Source organism: Palaemon carinicauda, chromosome 31, assembly GCF_036898095.1.
Source record: "Palaemon carinicauda isolate YSFRI2023 chromosome 31, ASM3689809v2, whole genome shotgun sequence".
NCBI classification, from domain to species: Eukaryota; Metazoa; Arthropoda; class Malacostraca; order Decapoda; family Palaemonidae; genus Palaemon; species Palaemon carinicauda.
The window spans coordinates 67,583,930-67,604,386 of NC_090755.1; the positions used below are offsets into that span (position 1 = coordinate 67,583,930).

Genomic DNA, 20,457 nt, shown 5'->3' on the forward strand with positions numbered 1-20,457 from the left:
TCTTCCTCCTAGCCTCTGAAGAGAGGAGGACAATGAAGTGGAGGAGGAGGAGGTACTGGGAAGACCACTTCTACATACTTGGAAGGGGAACCCTCAGAACACCCATGACCTCTGTAACAGGGCATAGGGGAAGAGGATCCACATCCAGTGATGACATAAAGGCGTCATGAACACTTCCTCAAAATAGAGGACATCATCTAACAAAGAAAAAGAAAAAGGATTAAACAAAACTCAAAAAAGAAAGGTTAGTCTGCCAGGCAAATAAAGCAGGAGCAGTGATGTTAGCACTGCAACGGCTAGAATTCGATTGAAGGTAAACAGCAGCTACCGACCGGCGGTCCCCCACCACTAACAGGTGGGTAATTACCTGCCCGGTCGTTAACGACCTTGTTAAGGTTTCTCTGCCGTATTTTCCAGCTCACACTAGAATATCTCCTATAGTAAAGAATGAGGGTTTGTATCTAGTGTAGGAACAACTAAATTCTTATGGTAATTGGGAATGGTCTGGTATAAAAAGTAATCATTAATAAGGATAAGGGTAAGAAAATATCAAGCCTTGATACATAGCCATATCAATCCAGTAATTGCATGCAACTTGGGAAAAAAATAAAAGCGTTAAACTTACAAGGTATGGGGGCTTCCTCCTTTTATCTAACAGATTCTTAGCATCCTCCGCTTTTAACACAAAGCTATAGGTCTCCTGAAATGCCCCTGTTAGATTGCAAATAATAAAAATATTAATTATATGGGTCAATTAAAATGGATATCTTATGCACAATTCTTTCTCATGACTAATATGTATATCAGAATTTCATAACATCAACACAGTACACGTACTATCAATATCAACAACAAACTACTGTAAAACAATCCAATCATGATCATAAAACAAAAAAAATATGTAATGCTGTACTTACTCATCCCTTCGGGTATTATCTCCTTTTGAACTAATGTAGTGACAACTTCATAAAAATCAAGGCTTTTAATAGTAACATCTTTCGGGATAACTTTAACCGAGTTCAAAGGGTAATTAGGTGGCTTTGCAAAAGGTATTGTGGGTGGATACCTGAGAAGAGACGACATGTTACTGAATGCATGTTTGTTGTTGTAAATAACAGATAATGAATTAGAAGCATTAACACATGGCGTAACCTGTCCATCGTAATTATAAACCGAGTAATTTGGGTTTGACTGCTGACTGGCATTAGTTTGGTTTCTTTCATTGTTCCACATCTCTTGGACTCGGGTGCCCCAAAGATTTCGTCGTCTGCCACCCTGTGTGTCACCATCGTCTCTATAAGTAACTCTAGAGGCTTGGGCAAGCCTGGGACTGCGTCTCACTACACGATCTTCATGATTGGATGAGACAGACTGAATGGATGATGTCTCAGAGCCACTCAAGCTTGCTGAGGATACAGGTGGTCTTCCAGGTGATGGTGGCCGTGGCTGAGATGTTGCACTATCTTGCTGACCTGTTGCCAATACAATAGAAGTGTCTCGAGGTAACTGATGAGGAGTGATAACTCCACACTGTGTAGATGATATTGGACCTACAGATGAACCGGATTCAGATGCACCATGAGCGAGACGATATCTATCGTTTCCAACTCGGCAAAGAGGTGTAAAACCCCAAGACATGGCCATATGCAATTTTATACATCAGAATACACACTAGGTACTAATTTGCTCCTAAATGCTATTGTATCTTCTGACCAATCTGAAAAAAAAAAAAAAATCAGATTATTCTTCTAATTTCAAAGAATTTCAAACAGCAAATATAAAACTTAGTTAACAATATTTACTTCTTCAGTAGCTAGTATCATGAACGAGTAAATGCTTATTCCTTTCCTTAAAGCACATGATGTTACAAAGGAAAGATGCAAATACAGTAGAGTACTGTATGCTTATACTGTGCTCACTTATACAATTACTGTACACTGTAGTTTTCCAGAATATCAGTACTGTATTCTAGGCTTTTAGTATTCTGTTCTACCTTGTCTTATAACCATATGAAATTTGGCCACAGTGACAAGTTTCATTTTTTCCAAGTCTCAATAGCAATCTTTAATGTTATTACTTTTGACCCTTTACAGTATATCTAGGCCTTTTTCCTCATATCCACCAACTTAATACCATTCCACCCACAACTATAATCATCATTCAAGCCCAAGGACCTTTTAGAGGACACCTTACTTAACATACCTTTGCACAAAAACTACAAACAGCAACCTTAAAAAAGAAATATATTGTATAGCTGAGAAATGACATATTTGGAGATAATTTGTATTTTTCCCTAACTAATACTGTACAAACCTGCAGTTATTTATTTGGATTATCTTTCAGCAAAGCTGGATGGTAGCCATAAGACTTGAAATGTGAGGTGGCAACCCTGCTTAACCTCTTGAGCAGCCACTTCAATATATACAGTACTCTCACAGCAGTGAGAGACGTCACTTTTTATTGAAGGCACGACTTCTGGAGGACAGGTGATGGTGGGCCAATTTACATAAATAACTCCAGGTTTGTATTATGGGAAAATGCAAATTATCTCCGAATTTGTCATTTGTTCCCATACTAACAAACCTTCCGTTATTCATTTGGAGGACTCACTCTTAGGTGGGTGGAAGTCCCAAGTCTGGCATGAACATTAACCCGGTTTTACCTAGTACAGTATATGACTGTGGTCTAGGGAAAACTCTGACTCCTCACTAAAATATACAAAGTGAGTATAACAGCAGCCTGAGCAACAACTATTATTATTATTAGTTGCTAAGCTACAACACTAGTTGGAAAAGCAGGATGCTATAATAAGCCCAGGGGCTCCAACAGGGAAAATAGCCCAGTGAAGAAAGGAAACAAGGAAAAATAAAATATTTTAAGAACAGTAACAATAAAATAAATATCTCCTATATAAACTATAAAACTTTACCAAAACAAGAGGAAGAGAAACACTGTAAGATAGAATAGTGCTTAAGTGTACCCTCAAGCAAGAGAACTCTAATCCAAGTCAGTGGAAGACCATGGTACAGAGGCTATGGCCCTATCCAAGACTAGAGAACAATGGTTTGATTTTGGAGTGTCCTCTTAGAAGAGCTGCTTACCATAGCTAAAGAGTCCCTTACCAAGAGAAAAGTGGCCACTGAATAATTACAGAGCAGTAACCCCCTGGGTGAACAAGAATTGTTTGGTAATCTCAGTGTTGCCAGTTGTAAGAAGACAGGAAATTCTGTAAAGAATAGGCCAAACTATTCGGTGTGTGGGTGAAGGCAAAGGGAAAATCAACCGCAAAGAGAAAGATCCAATGTAGTAATGTCTGGCCAGTCAAAGGACTCCATAACTCTAGCGTTCGGTGCAATGATAGTTTGTCATCTTGTTTAAACACATTCTGAATTTATATATAAGAAAAATAAGACGTTTCCCATTGCTTTCCTTGCAGAAAACAATGAGGACATGGACAGTATATAAATCTATAACTTATACAGTACTAGTTTACACAAGGAAAGTGATAATTACCTGCAGAGGTTGAAGCCAACTTACAGAGGGACCTGTGGTGTTGTACCCCCAAGGAAGGGGAAGATGAAGAAAGGAAAAGCCATACATACTCTCATTTACCAGTCTTAACCCGGAAAAAGCAATGCCCTCAACCAACTGCTACTTGCCCATCAAGTAGCCCGAGGTATTCTTAAACCACTTGTTGAGCAGCCACACAGGACCGATAGTGAAAGTATCGAGTCTCATGTGGGTCACGTCTTTTAAGTAATGAGCTGTGAAGGTAGTTTGTCTCTTCCACACGCCCGCCTAAACTACTGTACTTGCAACACGGAAAAGTTGCGTTTAAATTCCAAGGATGTACTAATTCACCTGACATCATGGGCTCTGGGTCATAGAGCTGAAGGAATATCAGAAGCGAAAGCTCTTTCAATTACCTAGTGAATCCAGGAGGAGACAGTGATTTTAGTGATCTTCCTCTTTACAGTACTCTTCCTGAGCTAACAAACAGAAGTGTTAATCGGGGCCGTGTTGCTGCAGTGCGTTTAAGATAGTATCTCAAACTCCTCACTGGGCTTAGTAACAACCGACCGGGGTCATTGGTTACAAAACATAAACTCGCAATCTGAAAGGGCCCGAATCTAGGGTCCAGTACCCCAGAATTTAGTGTTAGCAATGAACTCAAGGACGAAGCCGAGTGTCACTTCTCCCTATCTCCTTGAATGGGCGATGTCAAACGAGAGGCCATGAAATTCACTGACTCTCTTTGCCGAGGCTAAAGCGAGCAGGAACGCCGTCTTCAAAATGAGGTTTTGATCAGTTGCGTGGCATAATTGTTCATAGGGAGGTCCTTTAAAGGATCCCAAGATGCAAACCAAGTTCCAAGGAGGAGTGATCTTATAAATCTGAATGAGTAAAGAAGCTCTAACGAAGAGGAAATGACAACTCCTTTCAGCTTAAAGGCAAGGATTAGACAGAACGGGGAAAAGACGTACACGTCGATGTTGTCACACTGTTATTGAAATGCATCTTGCCATAGAGTCTGAGGGTCCAAGACCGAAGAACAGTACAGCGGAAGCTTGCTGTTCAGAGATACTGCGGACAAGTCTACAATCAGGGAACCCCACAAAGACAGGACTGTTGGCTATCTGACGATTCAAAGACCATTCGGAGCCTACTGTCCGAGTCGCTCTGCTCAGATTGTTCGCGAGCACATTTCTCTTGCCCGGAATGAAACAAGCTGATGAAGACACCAAATGTTCTTCTGACCAACTGAGGATCTTTACTGCAAGATGGCACTGAGGCTGCAAAAGGGTACCACCTTCTTTGTTTATGTAATCCACTACTGTGGTGTTGTCACTCATCAACACCACAGAGTGACCTGCCAGCAACTGTTAGAACTGATGAAGAGCTAAGTATGTTGCTCATATCTCTAGAAGATTTATGTGCTGGTACCTTTCTGACTGACCAAAGGACTGAGATCTTGTGATGCAGCAAGTGAGCCCCCAACCCTTTTTTTTATGCATCTGTGAAGAGCATCAAATCCGGAGGAGGGACGAGAAGGCCCTGACCCCTTTGAAGGGTTTTGTCTGCCCCAACCATCAATTCAAGTCTGTCAACTGGAACTAGAGTGTCCGGTGGATCCAAGTGTTGGTTCCACATGGACTTTAGCTGAGGTGGCCATTTGGAACCAGACGGAGGAGAGAGGTTAGATGACCTTACAGACTCAACAAACAAGAGGCAGGGAGGATTTCATTTCTAAGGAAGGGTGAAGACACTTCTCTCAGTCTGTGTACTCTTTCGTCTGATGGGAAGACTTTCTGTTGGACGGTGTCTATTATCATACAAAGGTATACCAGCCTTTAAGAAGGTTGCAGTGATGACTTTTCAAGATTTATCAGGACACCCAGATCCTGACAAAACTCTAGAAGCATGTCTCCAAGTCTGCCAGGATTAGCCAGTCGTCCAGATATCTGAGGAGATGAATGCCGTTCCTGTGAGCCCAAGATGACACTAGGGCAAACACTATGGTAAATACCCGAGAAGCTGTCGCGAGACCAAAGCATAGAATGAACTGGTATATATTTTCCTCATGTATGAAACTCATATACTTCCTTGAAGAAGGATGGATTGGGATCTGGAAGTATGCGTACTTTAGATTCAATGTGCATACGAAGTCCCTTGGTCGAACTGCCTGAATGACCGTTTCTGGTGTCTCCATTCTGAACTGAGTCTGTTCCACAAACTTGTTCAGAGAGGAGAGATCAATGACTGGTCTCCAGACTCCAGCTGCTTTTTTCACCGGAAAAGTTTGACTGCAGAAGCCTGGGGACCCGTCCACAACCTCTTGGAGAGCGCCCTTCTGCAGCATGGTCTTTGATTTCGGCCCTGAGGGCCAGCTCCTTTGCCGATCCCTTCACATAGAAGCTTAGATGCACTGGATCCTGAGTCAGAAAAGGGAGAAATTGAATGAACAGGACACGATACCCTACAGTGATCACTTCAACCATCCAGGGATCTGTCCCGTGGCATTGCCACCTCTGCCAGAGGCGCTGTAGGCATCCTCCCACAGGTGGTAGGTGAAGAGGAATGCCATGCCTAGTGGGAGGGACCACCTTGGCCACTTCCCTTTCCTCTCTTCTTACCTCTGAAGGACTTGTTCCCTTTCTGGCCTTTGGACTGAAAGAGCCATTTAGACACCTTTGTAGGTCCTCAGGACCTAGAAGTTGAAGGGAGAGATGAAGGTGCTGCCTGACTGCGAGATAACTGGGAAGGTCTATCATAGAGCCTCGATGTCATGGCCCTATGAGGAGAGAATCATTTAACGATTTCCTCCATCGTTCAGAAGCCCTTTTTATCTCCTATGGAATGAAGAGAGAAGAACCACCAGGGGTGGAATTCTGCAACTTGCAGGTGTAATTTCCCGATGATGGTATCCCTTCTCTTGAGTATAGCATTCGCCCACAAGTTGACAATGTGGTGCAACAGGAACTCAAGAGTTCAGATCCCAACAACAGGAAAGACTCCAAAGTTTTCCAGGCCGACTCCTTCGAGAGATAGTGGGAGCAGACCATGAAGCCCAAGGATCTGAGCCATAGGTCAAGCTATGAAGCTGCCTGCAATGCATACTTCGCGCCTCTCTCTATGTTAAGGAGCTCAACTGCCAAGAGTGAGGCCCTCAGAGAGGAGAGGGTTTGAGCCGGAAGACCCTTCGTTAGAGACTACTGTCCGAGGTCATTTAGGAGAAGGACGTGTTGAGGGGCTACCCGCTGATGGACTGCGTGAATGCCTACCTCTACCTCTAGACGAGGAACTTCAAGACCTTGATTGTGAACACGCGGTTCGCAATCATGAACGAGCTGTATGTGAACGGGAGCGTTTAGCTCTCACTCAAGAACAGCGTGAGCGTCGTGAATGCCTAGCTTGCGAACATGAGCGTTAGCATCCTGAACGTGAGTGTCGTTCTCGTGAACGGCGCCCTCGCAAGTATGAAAGCCGGCCTCGTGATCTAGATCGTCGAGATCGACTGGAGGTGAAGTTGTTCCTCTAGGTGAAGCAATTACCCCTCCTGTACACCGGGGATGCCAAGCAAGGAGTTGATCGGTCTGCGCTACTGCTTGATCGTCCCCTGGAAACGCGTGAGCGAGAAGGAGCTTTTGAAAGAAGTTTTGGGGTGCGAGAGGAAGAACGCACTTTCGTCGCCCCTGAGGGTAAAGGTCGCGCTTGGCCTCTTTCTGCGCCGCCCAAATTTCTCCCATTGGGAGGCTCGCCACTCCCTACACTGTGCAAGGCGAACCCTGATCACAACGATGCCCTCTACACGAAGGACACAGAGAGTGGGGGTTGATACCCAGCGACAACATGGAGGTACTGCACACAGCACCGTCACACCCAGGACAGGTCTGCATGAAGACGATCCGAAGAAATCACGCACACCTGAAAAGAAAAGGTAATTAAGATGTCCAATGACAGCCTTGGGAGGAGAGAGAGGAGACGTCCACTCTCTACCGAGCCAAAAGAAAAAGTGACCAACTGTACCTCACAGCTGTGAGAGTATATATAGAGGTGGCTGGGTAACCCCCAAAGCCACCCCTGCCCTACAAGCTCAAGCAGTTAGGCAGGGTTGTCGCCTCGCACTTTAAATCTAATGGCTACCTTCCAGCTTCGCCAAAAGATAATACAAATAAATAATGAAAGGTTTGTTAGTATGGGAACAAATTAGTTTTAATTGTTTTATAATTTTACACATTTTGTAAAAATTTTGTCTAAATAATAAAAGAATGAGAAATGTTACAAAAAATCCTTACACATAGAATATGTCTTCTGAAATTCAAGGGGTTAATGAGATATTTGTTTTAATGTGCATTGCACAATTAAGAGAAAGGCTACTACAGTATATTTCACAAAGGTATTTCAAATTATCACACCATTTCCCCTAGTTTTCAATCCTTTCTATGCCACAGCTTCTAATGACATTATTAACATGACAAATTCGGAGATAATTTGTATTTTTCCTAACCATACAAACCTTAGCTATTTACATTGGGGTTACTTTTCGGTGTAGCTGAAATGACGAGCCAATAGTTTTTAACGAGGGTTGACTACCCCCACGCTAGTTAGCGGGGGTAGGGGAAGGGGTAGCTTGCTACCCCTCCCCCCCCACACACCGGTGATTTGCTTCACTTCACTTAAGAGGTAGGACTTGACTTGGGGGTCAGGGCTGGCGGGCAAATATGTGTAAATAGCTAAGGTTTGTATGGTTAGGAAAACTACAAATTATCTCCGAATTTGTCATTTGTTCCGGAACCGAAATACTAACCACCCTATTTACATTGGGTGACTTACCCCTTAGGAAGGGTGGAAAGTCCCCAGCCTTACTGACTTTGGCTTTGCCCGGGGGCTCCGCCTCCCAGTGAGTAGCACTTGAGAAAAGGAGCCCCTGGACCTCACAAGTTCCTTGCTTCGCTAGGAACGAGTGGCCTACATAAGTTGTGTGTGGAGGAAAGAGCGTGACTCGTCCTATGAAGTTGACCTTGAGACCTTTAGATAGGAATCCAGGATAGGACGTTCCCAATACCACCTCGTCAGGGTATGGGGGACGCGACAGTATTAAGCTTAAAACTAGGAGCACAAGGAAGCATGGGTTACCTGCAGAGGTCGAGGTCAGCTATGCGAAGACCAGGATGCTGCTTCCCCAAGAGAGGGGAGAATGAAGAAAGAAGTAAGGGTCAGACATACTCTTTCATTCACGCAGACTAAAACCAGATAACAACGCCCTCTACCTACTGCTACTTGTCCATAAAGGAGCCTGAGGTTAGACCAGCTGTTGTGCAGCCACCACAGGGCCGATAGAAAACGTATCGAGGCTCCTGTGGGTCACGTCCAGCAGGTAGTGGGCTGTGAAGGTCGTCTGACGCTTCCAGACCCCAGCTGGAAACACCTGCGTCACTGACAAGTTTCTCTTGAAGGCCAGGGACGTAGCAACGCCCCTGACGTCATGTGCCCTAGGGTGACGTGACGGAGGAGGGTCTGGATTCAAGGCGTGATAGATAACCCTTCGAATCCAAGCCGAGATGGTATTCTTGGTGACCCTCCTCTTCGTCCTGCCTGTGCTAACAAACAATGCTCGCACTTGAGGACGAACTGCAGCTGTTCTCTTAAAGTAATACCTCAGACTCCTCACTGGACATAGTAGCAGCTGGTCTGGGTCGCTTGTTACAGAACGGAGACTCGCGATCCTGAAAGAGTCGAATCGTGGATCAGGCACTCCAGGATTCTGAGTCTTGGCAACAAACTCAGGGACGAACCTGAACGTTACCTCCCCCCCATCCCCTTGAATGGGCGATGTCGTATGAGAGACCATGAAGTTCACTAACTCGCTTGGCCGAAGCCAAAGCGAGCAGGAAAGCCGTCTTCCAAGACAGGTGACGATCAGAGGCCTGGTGTAATGGTTCGAAGGGAGGTCTCTTAAGACCCCTGAGAACCCGAACCACGTTCCAAGGAGGAGGTCTCACTTCTGACTGAGGGCAGGTAAGCTCATAGCTACGTATGAGTAGAGAGAGTTCCAGCGAGGAAGAAATGTCCACGCCTTTCAGCCTAAAAGCCAAGATTAAGGCTGAGCGATAGCCTTTCACTGCTGAGACAGAAAGGCGCATTTCCTCCCGCAGATACACAAGGAACTCCGCTATTGCTAGAATAGTGGCATCGAGTGGAGAAATACCCCTCCCACGACACCAACCACAGAAGACTCTCCACTTCGCCTGGTAGACTCCTTCAGAGGACTTTCGCAGGTGCCGAGACATTCTCTCCGCAACCTGTTGCGAAAAGCCTCTCTCCGTGAGGAGACGCTGGACAGTCTCCAGGCGTGAAGCCGAAGCGAGGCCACGGTCTTGTGAGGGATGTTGGAGTGGGGTTGTCTGAGTAGCTCGTGTCGTGGGGGTAGTTCTCTCGGGAGCTCCATCAGGAGCTGCAGAAGGTCCGGGAACCATTCCGCATGATGCCATAGGGGAGCTATCAGAGTCATCGAACAGTTGACCGATAATCTGGTCCTGTTGAGCACCCCTCTCATCAGACAGAACGGTGGGAAGGCGTACACGTCGATGTTGTCCCACCATTGTTGGAAAGCATCTTGCCAGAGTGCCTTGGGGTCCGGGACTGGGGAGCAGTACAGAGGCAGCTTGAAATTCAACGCTGACGCGAACAGATCCACGGTCGGGGAACCCCACAAAGTCAGGACTTTGTTGGCTATCTGAGGATCCAAAGACCACTCGGTACTCACTATCTGCGAAGCCCTGCTCAGACTGTCGGCAAGCACATTCCTCTTGCCAGGAATGAAGCGGGCTGATAGTGTTATCGAGTGGACTTCGGTCCACCTCAGAATCTCTATTGCAAGATGGGATAGCTGCTGCGAAAAAGTACCTCCCTGCTTGTTGATATAAGCCCTTACCGTGGTGTTGTCGCTCATCACCACCACGGAGTGACCCGCCAGGGTCCGTTGGAACTGTTGAAGAGCCAGGAATACAGCCTTCATTTCTAGCAGGTTGATGTGCAGGTACTTTTCTGATTCTGACCAAAGGCCTGAGGTCCTCTGGTTCAGAACGTGCGCCCCCCACCCTTCTTTTGACGCGTCCAAAAACAGTGTCAATTCCGGGGGGAGGACGAGAAGATCCACTCCCTTCCGTAGGTTCTCGTCGACCAGCCACCACCGCAGGTCCGCCTGTTCCAAAGGTCCTATCGGGACCTGTACATCCGGGGAATCGGATCCTTGATTCCACCGGGACTTGAGCCGCCACTGCAGGGATCTCATCCTGAGGCGGCCGTTTGGAACCAGACGAGCCAGGGAGGACAGGTGACCTAAGAGACGCAACCACGATTGGGGGGAAGCTCTTCTCGCCTGAGGAAGGGTTCCGCCACCCTCCTCAGCCTTGCTATCCTGTTGTCTGATGGAAAGGCTTTGTGGAGATTGGTGTCTAACAACATGCCTAGATAAACCAGTCGTTGGGACGGCTGCAGAGAGGACTTCTCGAGATTTACCACGATCCCCAGATCCTGGCAAATACTCAGAAGCCTGTCTCGGTGTCGAAGAAGGGTCGACTCCGAGTCTGCTAGGATCAGCCAGTCGTCCAGATAACGAAGGAGACGGATGCCGTTCCTGTGCGCCCAAGATGAAATCAGGGTGAACACTCTGGTGAACACCTGAGGTGCTGTGGAGAGACCGAAGCACAGCACCTTGAACTGGTAGGTCTTGCCGTCTAGGCTAAATCTCAAGTACTTCCTGGAAGACGGATGGATTGGGATCTGGAAGTACGCGTCCTTTAGATCCAGTGTGCACATGAAGTCTAGAGGTCTCACCGCAAGTCTGACCGTGTCCGCTGTCTCCATGCTGAACCGAGTTTGCTTGACAAACTTGTTCAGAGCCGAGAGGTCGATGACAGGTCTCCAGCCTCCAGACGCCTTCTTTACAAGAAAGAGTCGACTGAAGAAGCCTGGGGAGCCGTCCACGACCTCCTGGAGAGCATCCTTCTTTAGCATGGTCTCGACTTCTGCCCGAAGGGCTAGCCCCTTTACCGATCCCATGGCATAGCAGCTCAACGACACTGGATTCGCTGTCAGGGGAGGTTGAGATGTTGTGAACGGGACGCGATAGCCTTGGCCGATCACGGAGATCGTCCAAGCATCGGCCCCATGTTGCTGCCACCTGTGCACGAAACTTCGAAGGCATCCCCCCACAGGTGGACACGTGGGGGGACTGCCACTCCTAGCGTTTGCGGCCGCGGCCGCCCCCTCTAGGAGTCTTGCCTACCCTGGAGGACTTACCAACCCTCTTGTCCTTGGCAGGAAAGGGCTAGGGCTTAGACACCACCTTCTTAGCTGCCGGTGCCTGCTTTGATGTCTTGCGAGGCTGCTGCTGCTGTTGCTGCGGAGCTGGAGGTTTATAGGGCCGAGATGTAAGGGCCCTTTGGAGGAGGGAGTCCTGGCTAGACTTCCTCCACCTCTCAGCTGTGCGTTCCATGTCCTGAGGCTCTAACAGATTCTCCCCAAGGAGGGAAGCATGCCTGAGCCTACAGACATCCACGGCAGGGACCTTCGGGTGGAACTTCTAGGTCACCGCTTCAACACCGAGTTGGCCCACAGGGTGGTAACCTGATGTGCTAGGGACTCAATGGAACGGGTTCCCGAGAGGAGGAAGGTCTCCAGGGCCTTCCTATTGGCCTCCTTAGACAAATACTCGGAGCGCAATAGGATGCCCAGAGACCCTAGCCATATATCCAGCCACGAAGTGGCCTGCATGGCACACTTCGCGACCTTTTCATGGCTCAGGATCTCCGACACCGAGAATGTCACCTGCCGGGCGGAGAGCTTCTCGAGAGGAACTCCCCTAGCAAGCTCTTCTACTGAATGATGGAGGGGAAGAGCGAGGCTAGACTCCCCCAAGATCTCAAAATACCTCCTCTGCTGGAGACGAGGAGATGGGAGGAGTTTGTTCCCGGCAGAGGAACGACTGGAGGAAGCGAGAGCTGCGAGTTGAGCATTGGCCCTGGCTCTGGCACTCTTCAACCCCTGGGACCAGGGCAGAGCCGCACTGGCCTTGGGGGGCTTCTGAGTACCGTACACCTGGTCCAGGACAGTGTCCTTGCCTTCTCGGGGGGGGGGGGATCACGGGGTCCATGAACCCGTTGAGTTGCCTCATCAGGCTCAGGACCTGCCAGAAGGCATGCTCAGACTCCTGCTGATCTCCTTCCTGCGGACTGGTAGCTAAGTCTCCCGTCCCCGGAATCTCTTCCTGGGGAAATGCGTGGACATTCTCCCGGGGTGCAGCTGGTTCCTGACGAATCCTAGAAGAGGACTTCGGGTTTGTCTTGGAGTCCTTGGGTTCCCTCCTGGGCGGGATAAACGACCCAAACAAAGAGGTCTGGAAGGCGCCCTCCACGAGGAGATGACTCCCCCCTTGGTGCCGAGGGGGAGATCACTGCCTCACTGGATTCTCCTGAGGACGGAAAAGCCTCGTCCTCGGGAGAGGGGGAAAACGCCTGCGAAGGGGATGGAGCCTTCCGGACGGACCTCTTAGGAACCAACTTCTCCCTGGGAGAAGTCACCACGAAGTCCACTCCTCTCCTTCTCTTCAGCGGGGGCGAGGCAGCCGCTGGCTTGTGCCCTTGATCGGCGAGTGCCGGCTTCATAGCCTTCACCAACGCCCGCATCAGAGGACCAAACCAAGACTGTCGAGAGACGGACACAGAGTCCGAAATTCCCGCTGGAGGGAAGGGGATCGTGCGATCCTTCGGAGTGGACACCACTGGACCTGCCTGTAAAGAAAAGGGGACCTCTCTGATGGGTCTTCCCTATCCTGAACAAGAGTCCGGCGCTTAGGCGGAGGCGATCCTGATTGTGGTCTGGCGACACGCATCCCTGCTGCTGTTGCGGGCTGCGAAACCCGACGCGAACAGGGGTCGTGCTGATGCTCGCACGTAGGCGAAACAACGGAATCGCGAGGATGTTGAGGCGCGGGCTCGTAATCACGCGGAGACAAACGAGCACGGGAGCGATCGCGCGCAGGCGAGCGGTCGCGAGGGCGCGTGGGCGAGCTGGCAAGTGAGCTGGTTGGCGCGTGGGTGAACGAGATCGCTCCGATGACCGCTGACGATATTGACCAGGAGACCTGTAGTGCATGGGAGAGCAATGGCGAGCAGGCGATCGGTGGCGCGTTGGTGAACGCTGGCGGGTAGGCGAGCAATGGGGCGTTGGCCCATGGTGGCGCTTTGGTGAGCGATAGCGCGTAGACCGCGTAGGTGAACGACCGCGCGTGGGCGAGCTGACAGAAGGTGACCAGATCCTCTGGGCAACGGCACGTCGGAGAGCGCTTGCGCGCAGGCGATAGGTCACGCGGGCGGTCTGGAGATCGCCGATGTTCAGGTGATCGCTGACGCGCTGGGCACCGTTGACGCACTGGGGACCGCTGACGCGCAGGAGACCGCTGACGAGCAGGCGAATGTTGATGAGTCTGTAATCGCTGGCGTGCTGGTGATCGCTGGCGAGCAGGAGGGCAACGCGTGGAATCCTGTGAGGGCGCTGCCGGCGCGGTGCGCAAAGGCGAACGCTCACGAACGAGTTCAGGAACAGGAGGCGCGTGGGCGTACAGGCACTTTGGAAGTACGCACAGGAGACCGCGAGCGTTGCTGCGCTGGGACAGGCTGACGAGGGCGAGGAGAAGAGTCCTTGATCACAACCTGAACTGAAGTTCTAGGTAGCGCAGGCGAGCGTGGGCGCATAGGGCGCGAGTCAGGAACTGGGAGCGCAGGTGCGCTCTGACGGGCAGGAGATCTAGGGAGCTCGGGAACGATGGCGCACTGGGCACTCAACAGGATGAACGATGTCCTCAGAAGAGCGCTGGCGAGAAGAGGGGCAACGATCATCAGGGGAGCGCTGGCGAACGGGAGAACGCTGGCGATCAGGAGAACGCTGACGAGCAGGGGAGCGCCTGTACGCTAACACTGCAGGAAGGCGCGCAGGGGAACCCTGACGCGCAAGGGAAGAACCCACACCGTGGGAAGCAACCCTTTGCCCCGGAGGGACCGTTGCCCGTCGGCTGACGAGGTCAGGCTGCTGGACGTCTGCACCAGAAGCTGAAGGTCTGGAAGGCATAGGAGACCGATCCCCAGAGAGGCCTAAGGAAGCTGGAGCTGCAGGCTGCTTACAGCGAGGAGAGTCCCCCTCGGAGGAAGGACGAGAAGATTCAAAAAGGCGCCTCTTAGCACCCTTATAGGGAGACGGGAGGCCCTTACTGCGCAGCGGATGGTGAGCCTTACGGCGAAGGCGGCCACGAGGAAGATCGTCAGGACCATCAGTCCTCCGAAGGGGAGTCTCAGTCAAGGCACTCCCCCGAGAGGGAGGCTTGGTAGCAGAAGAGCCCGCGGGACTCCCTTCCCCCTTCGAAGGATGTACGGAAGGGGGAGGAGAGCCTTCAGCACCATCATCCACAGCAGGAACCGCAGAGGATTGACCCGACCCGTCGGAAGCCTCTGCCACCTGGACGTCGACGATAGACAGAGGATCTACCTCTGCTATCACCGGCGACTGCTTAACAGCAGCCCCCAACTGGACAAGGTCAATCAGGGCTTCCCTGGAGGGCAGGCCCTTAAGCCCCAAGGAAGCCCAAATCTGAAAAAGATCATCATGAGACAAGGAGTCATTAGCAACAACCTCCCCCGGAGGAGGAGGGGGAGCCGCCCCGCTATGGGAAGCGACGCCCTCTCCCTCAACCCAAGGTCGGGGAACAGAACTAGGGCCTGCGCTCCCACTCGGCGGTCTCTCCTTAGGAGCCGAACGAGGGGGAGCTTCGGAGGAGGTTTGGGCAGCGAAAGAAGAGTCCCGAGAGCCTTCCTCCTTCAAGGCAACCCCAGAAGGAGAACGGTCTCTCTTGGACTTCTTACGCCGGTGGCCAAACCTCTCCCACTGGGAGGCAGACCACTCCCTGCACTCACTACAAGTATTCTCTCTGTCACACCGTCGGCCTCGACACTGCGGACAAAGGGTGTGAGGATCTGTGTCCACCGCAGACATGAATGTACCGCAAGGGCGACCGGCAATACCAGGGCACTTGCGCATGGTGAACAACTAAGGGTGAGGCCAACTTCAAAAGCGCACACACAAACTGGAAGAAAAAGCAAAAAAAGACTAAGGCCGTCAACGAGGACGATGGACAGACACGTCTGTTCATCGCCGCAGCCAAAAGTGAAGTGAAGCAAATCACCGGTGTATGGGGGGGGGGACCCCGCTAACTAGCGCGGGGGTAGTTAACCCTCGTTAAAAACTATTGGCTCGTCATTTCAGCTACGCCGAAAAGTAACCCCAATGTAAATAGCGTGGTTTGTATTTCGGTTACGGAACAACTATTAGTTCATCATATTAGGATATCCAAAACAGAAAAAATATTTCTTACTGCTCCTGGTAATATTCTGGTTAATACCATCCTAATGTAGCCTATGTCGTCTTTTGTTAATTCTAAACGTGTATTTTTCAGTATTTACAAATGAGAATTATCATCATTACAGGGTATTTGCAAATGCGAATTTTTTGCTCGAACAGGCGATACAATAATTACAATGACTTGAGCCTTTGGCGAAGGCTTCATGTGTGCCTGCAGTCTGCATCTGTGCAGTGCAGATGTGCAAGTGTACATTCAATGTTATATATGGTGGGCTGGAACAACTCAAAGTTTAATTGTTTGCAATATAAACGGACAAAAATGAAAAAAAAACGCAAGACAACCACTCAAGAATAGAAAATCTTATAAAAATATCTGCTTTTTTATAATCCATTCAATAAATTACCAAAAGAGCTAAAACGTGAGGGGCACTCAATAGAGTGCAGACCTCCACCACGGCAGCTTATTTCTCTTTGGCGTGGAATTTCATGCACTCAAATATGAACTAGGATTGAAGTCTCTGAGACAAGGATGTCCAAACTTATGGCTGATAACATGATATGGACGTTTTGCTCGTCCGTGACCTTGGCCTTCCAAAATTTAATCATTTCCAGCTCTTTACTTTACAATTAAAATTGTAACCGTATGGTTGATAACAGAAATTTGACCATTTGCTTAACCTTGGACTGGACCTTGACCTTTGAACCCGACGTATTAATTGGCATGGGTTTTCATACACTCAAATATGAACCAAGTTTGAGTCTCTGTGACAACAATGTCCAAATTTATGGCTGATTACGTGAATTGGACATTGACCTTGACCTTTGATGACCTTGCAAAAGTTTAATAATTTTCAACTTTTTACATAACAGTTAATAGCTGCAAGTTTCATTACTCTACGCTTTAAAACAATCATTATCTCCTTGGGAGCCTTTGTAGTTTGTTGGGACAAAACAGATGTAAAATTTAAAAAGTTATGACTGAAAACCCACATTTTAAAAGGGAAACAAATACAAGAACACCACATAACCTAACTGTATCCTTACCTACTAATCTACCAGGGGGGGAGGTAGCATTGACAGCCATATTTTTAACTTACCCTAAGACTAATAAATACTTGAAAGCTCATAATTGGCTCAAATAACCCATTGTACATCAAACATAAACAAAATAACAGGTGTCGAGTGAATGTAAATAACAAATGAGCAGTAACCCTCAACCACTCTTAAAAGTAAACGAAATTAAGACACTGAAATGGTGTTCAGATTTTACTCGACCATTACGGAAGCTACCATGCCCCGACCCCTATTAGCCATGCAGAGAAAAATGTCAAAATCGCCAACACTCGTACATTTCTTTTAGTGAAATTGTTTCCAAGAAATTAAAGTAAAAAAAAAAAAGGAGCCTTTGTATATTAGCGGCCAGTTCCTCCAGCGAGAAGATAATATGGACAGCAACTAACATGAACTTTCCCCCCTAACCCAACCTACAAGCCGTGTTCTTACTTACCTAACGAGGGCTAACGGCCCCTACGACCCGCCTTTCAGCAACGAAAGAAAGAAAATAATAGAACTACACCAGCCGTACGAAGAAGAAAGGAAGAAGGTACGGTAATAGGAAACTTGCTGTTCAAGAAAGAAGGAATAGAGAAAAGAAAAGAATATATATATCAAATGTGGAAAAAAAAAGAGAAGAAAATAAAAGAATTAGAATAAAGACGAAAGTTAAGGAGGTACCGATGGAAAGGCGAATCCCTCCGCCCAACAACTGAATTGAACTGCTATATTCTTAGTCAGCCGTCACCATACATACAGTTGGCCGCTATTATACACACACACCCCAAAAAGAATTGACAATAACTAGGGTAAACAGTGGGACTGATGGCTCAAAATGAAGGTCTTCAAAATAAAATAAAGCTGGTGCTTACTTTGACCATTGAATTCTATGTCAGATGGACATTTTAAATTCTTTTACTACAACTACAACCTCCAACAACATTCCCTATTATTATTGTTATTATTACTAGCCAAGCTACAACCCTAGTTGGAAAAGCAAGATGCTAAAAGCCCAAGGGTTCCAATAGGGAAAAATAGCCCAGTGAGGAAAGGAAATGAAATAAATAAATGATGAGAACAAATTAACAATAAATCAATCTAAAAACAGTAACAATGTCAAAATAGATGTCATATATAAGCTATTAACGTCAAAAACAGATATTGCGGTTTCTATGCAACTATGATACCTCAATAAGAACCACAATTGCAGAGATGCCTCTCGTGATTGTATCAAGTTCATAGTCGTAATTCTAATCTCACGCCATGTTGAATTGTTCCATTCTGATGCCAAATTGTGTTGAATTCTTGTGATAAAATATATATCCAAATTCTGAAGCATCATGAGGAAGTAACGCCAGGTAAACAATAAATATTCAACCGAAGGTCAAACAAATGATAAATTAACCAAACAACTGGTTGGAATTATTCTTCTTTTGCAAACCAACACCTGTATATCATAATAAAGATTCTATAAAATACAATTGTAACAAGCCGTAAACGATACGCATCCTTGAATTTAAGGCTTAAACCTAGGCCTACGCTCGACAAATGGCGCCTAAACTGCAAATTGACAACCCAAGTTACGTAAGCAAATTTTTAAATTGTCAATGTAATTTTCTTTTTTACAGCAACAAGATGGAGCTACAAGCCGTTTTACTCTGGAGGCTGAATAAAAATGAATGAGACGTTTCTTGTAACAAAATACCGTCGTCGAACCTGGGAACGGCAGAGTGGGACCCAAACCACGAAAACCACTCCGCTAATTTTAATGAACTACTGACAAGAATATACAAAATACAACATAAATAAGTGTTTAGCATACTTGATAGAATGTCCTGAAAGCTCACAAAACGTCAGTAAGATGTATAAACATTAAGTTTGCAATTTCGAAGTTTAAGACGTTAAATTTTCAGTTGTACACAAAGATAAACATACAGAAACAATGCAAACTCAAGGAATATGTTTCCCGTGGAACTGTTCGTTATCCAAACTTTCATCGCAAACGGCGGTATTCGCTTAAAATGTTTCGGCTTTTATTATGTTAGTTTCAATAAAAGATAATATGTATCTTAATGTTCTGCTAATATATCTAATTTTTTGTCTCAATTAAAGATACACCATATTCATATCTGTGGCCGGAAAAGCTTTTCAACTGCTTCCTTGCATAAGGAACTGCTCCTTTTCCAGCGCATGTTGTCTTGCTTCAAATTTGCATCCACTCAAACTTAATGATTAATTAAGGAGTTGAAAATGTCTGAACGAAACAAATTAATATTATTATTAATGGTATTATTACAAGCTAAGCTACAGCCCTAGTTAGAAAAGCAGGATGCTATAAGCCAAAGGGCTACAAATGGGAAAAAAGAGCCCAGTGAAGAACAGCAACAACAGTCAATTGGATCTTTCATTTGTAAAATACAAACACTTCAAAATAACAAGAGGAATAGAAACAAGATAGAATAGCATGTCCGAGTGAACCCTCAAAGCAAGAGTTTGTGAGTTGTGACATCAAATCCTTTGCCGTCACCTCAATGGAAACACACAACGTTCACGGTGACTCACAATAACACAAGAAAAAACACAAAAAAACACACAAAAAATTGGTATTGTTTCTCTCGTCTTAATTCGATAGGACAACGTACTGAATTAAGAATACCTTTGGTATATGACACCCGTAATATTAATGCAAAGCCGGAAAAAATCAATCTTATATAATCTATTTCCTTTAAAAAGGCACCGGCTACCCATTGAGATACTACTGCTAGAGAGTTATTGGGTCAATATTATATTGGACGGTGACCCCTCTCTCTGGTTACGGCTCATTTCATCTTTGCCAACACATACACAGAATAGTCTGACCTATTCTTTACATATTCTCCTCTTACTCGTACACTTGGCAACACTGAAATTACCAAACAATTAATCTTCTCTTGAGAGGTTAACTACTGTACTTTAATTGTTCAGTGACTACTTTCTTCTTGAAATGGGTAGAGGAGACTAGTAAGCAGCTCTTCTAGGAGAAGGACACTCCAAAATTAAACCATTGTTCTCTGTAGTCGCCTCTTTCTCTACCGACTAATGGTGGAGTAATTAATACCGCAGTGTTGAATTCACTATTTATCTGTTGTGATCAAACCTGGTGACATAGACAATATGCGAGTTAGTATCATTACAAATTGACATGTTATTGATCTAAAATCCATGTGTCAGACAATGAATAACAATGATTTGTATGTTGATCGTTATAGCCTCCTCTAACTTACATTTGTTAATATATTAACATATTATAATTGTGTACAACATTATACATACACAATGCGGTATTGTGGTAGTTTTGGAGATTGCTCTACAATGTGTATTCTCTGCAAATTCTCGTTCACAACTACGTTATACATTCACGATGGAGATGTGTTTATGCTCCGCACATCAATGGCTTGATTCTTTTCCTATGGTGGTGTTCGACAAGTGTTAAGTCTAACTCTAAAGGTT

General features: G+C 46.8%; 1 protein-coding gene across 1 annotated transcript in view; it reads right to left on the bottom strand.

Annotated features, from left to right (window-relative positions):
• LOC137624508 (E3 SUMO-protein ligase PIAS2-like) overlaps positions 1–18,936 on the bottom strand; it is an 80,133-nt gene extending 61,197 nt beyond the window's left edge. Inside the window, exons 1-3 of the mRNA XM_068355321.1 lie at positions 18,791–18,936; positions 918–1,717; positions 626–711 (exon numbers count right to left, since the gene is read on the bottom strand). Coding sequence (XP_068211422.1) covers positions 626–711; positions 918–1,644 — 813 coding nt within the window. The 5' untranslated portion in view covers positions 1,645–1,717; positions 18,791–18,936. The remainder of the gene's footprint in view (positions 1–625; positions 712–917; positions 1,718–18,790) is intronic.
• Positions 18,937–20,457: the final 1,521 nt, after the last annotated feature.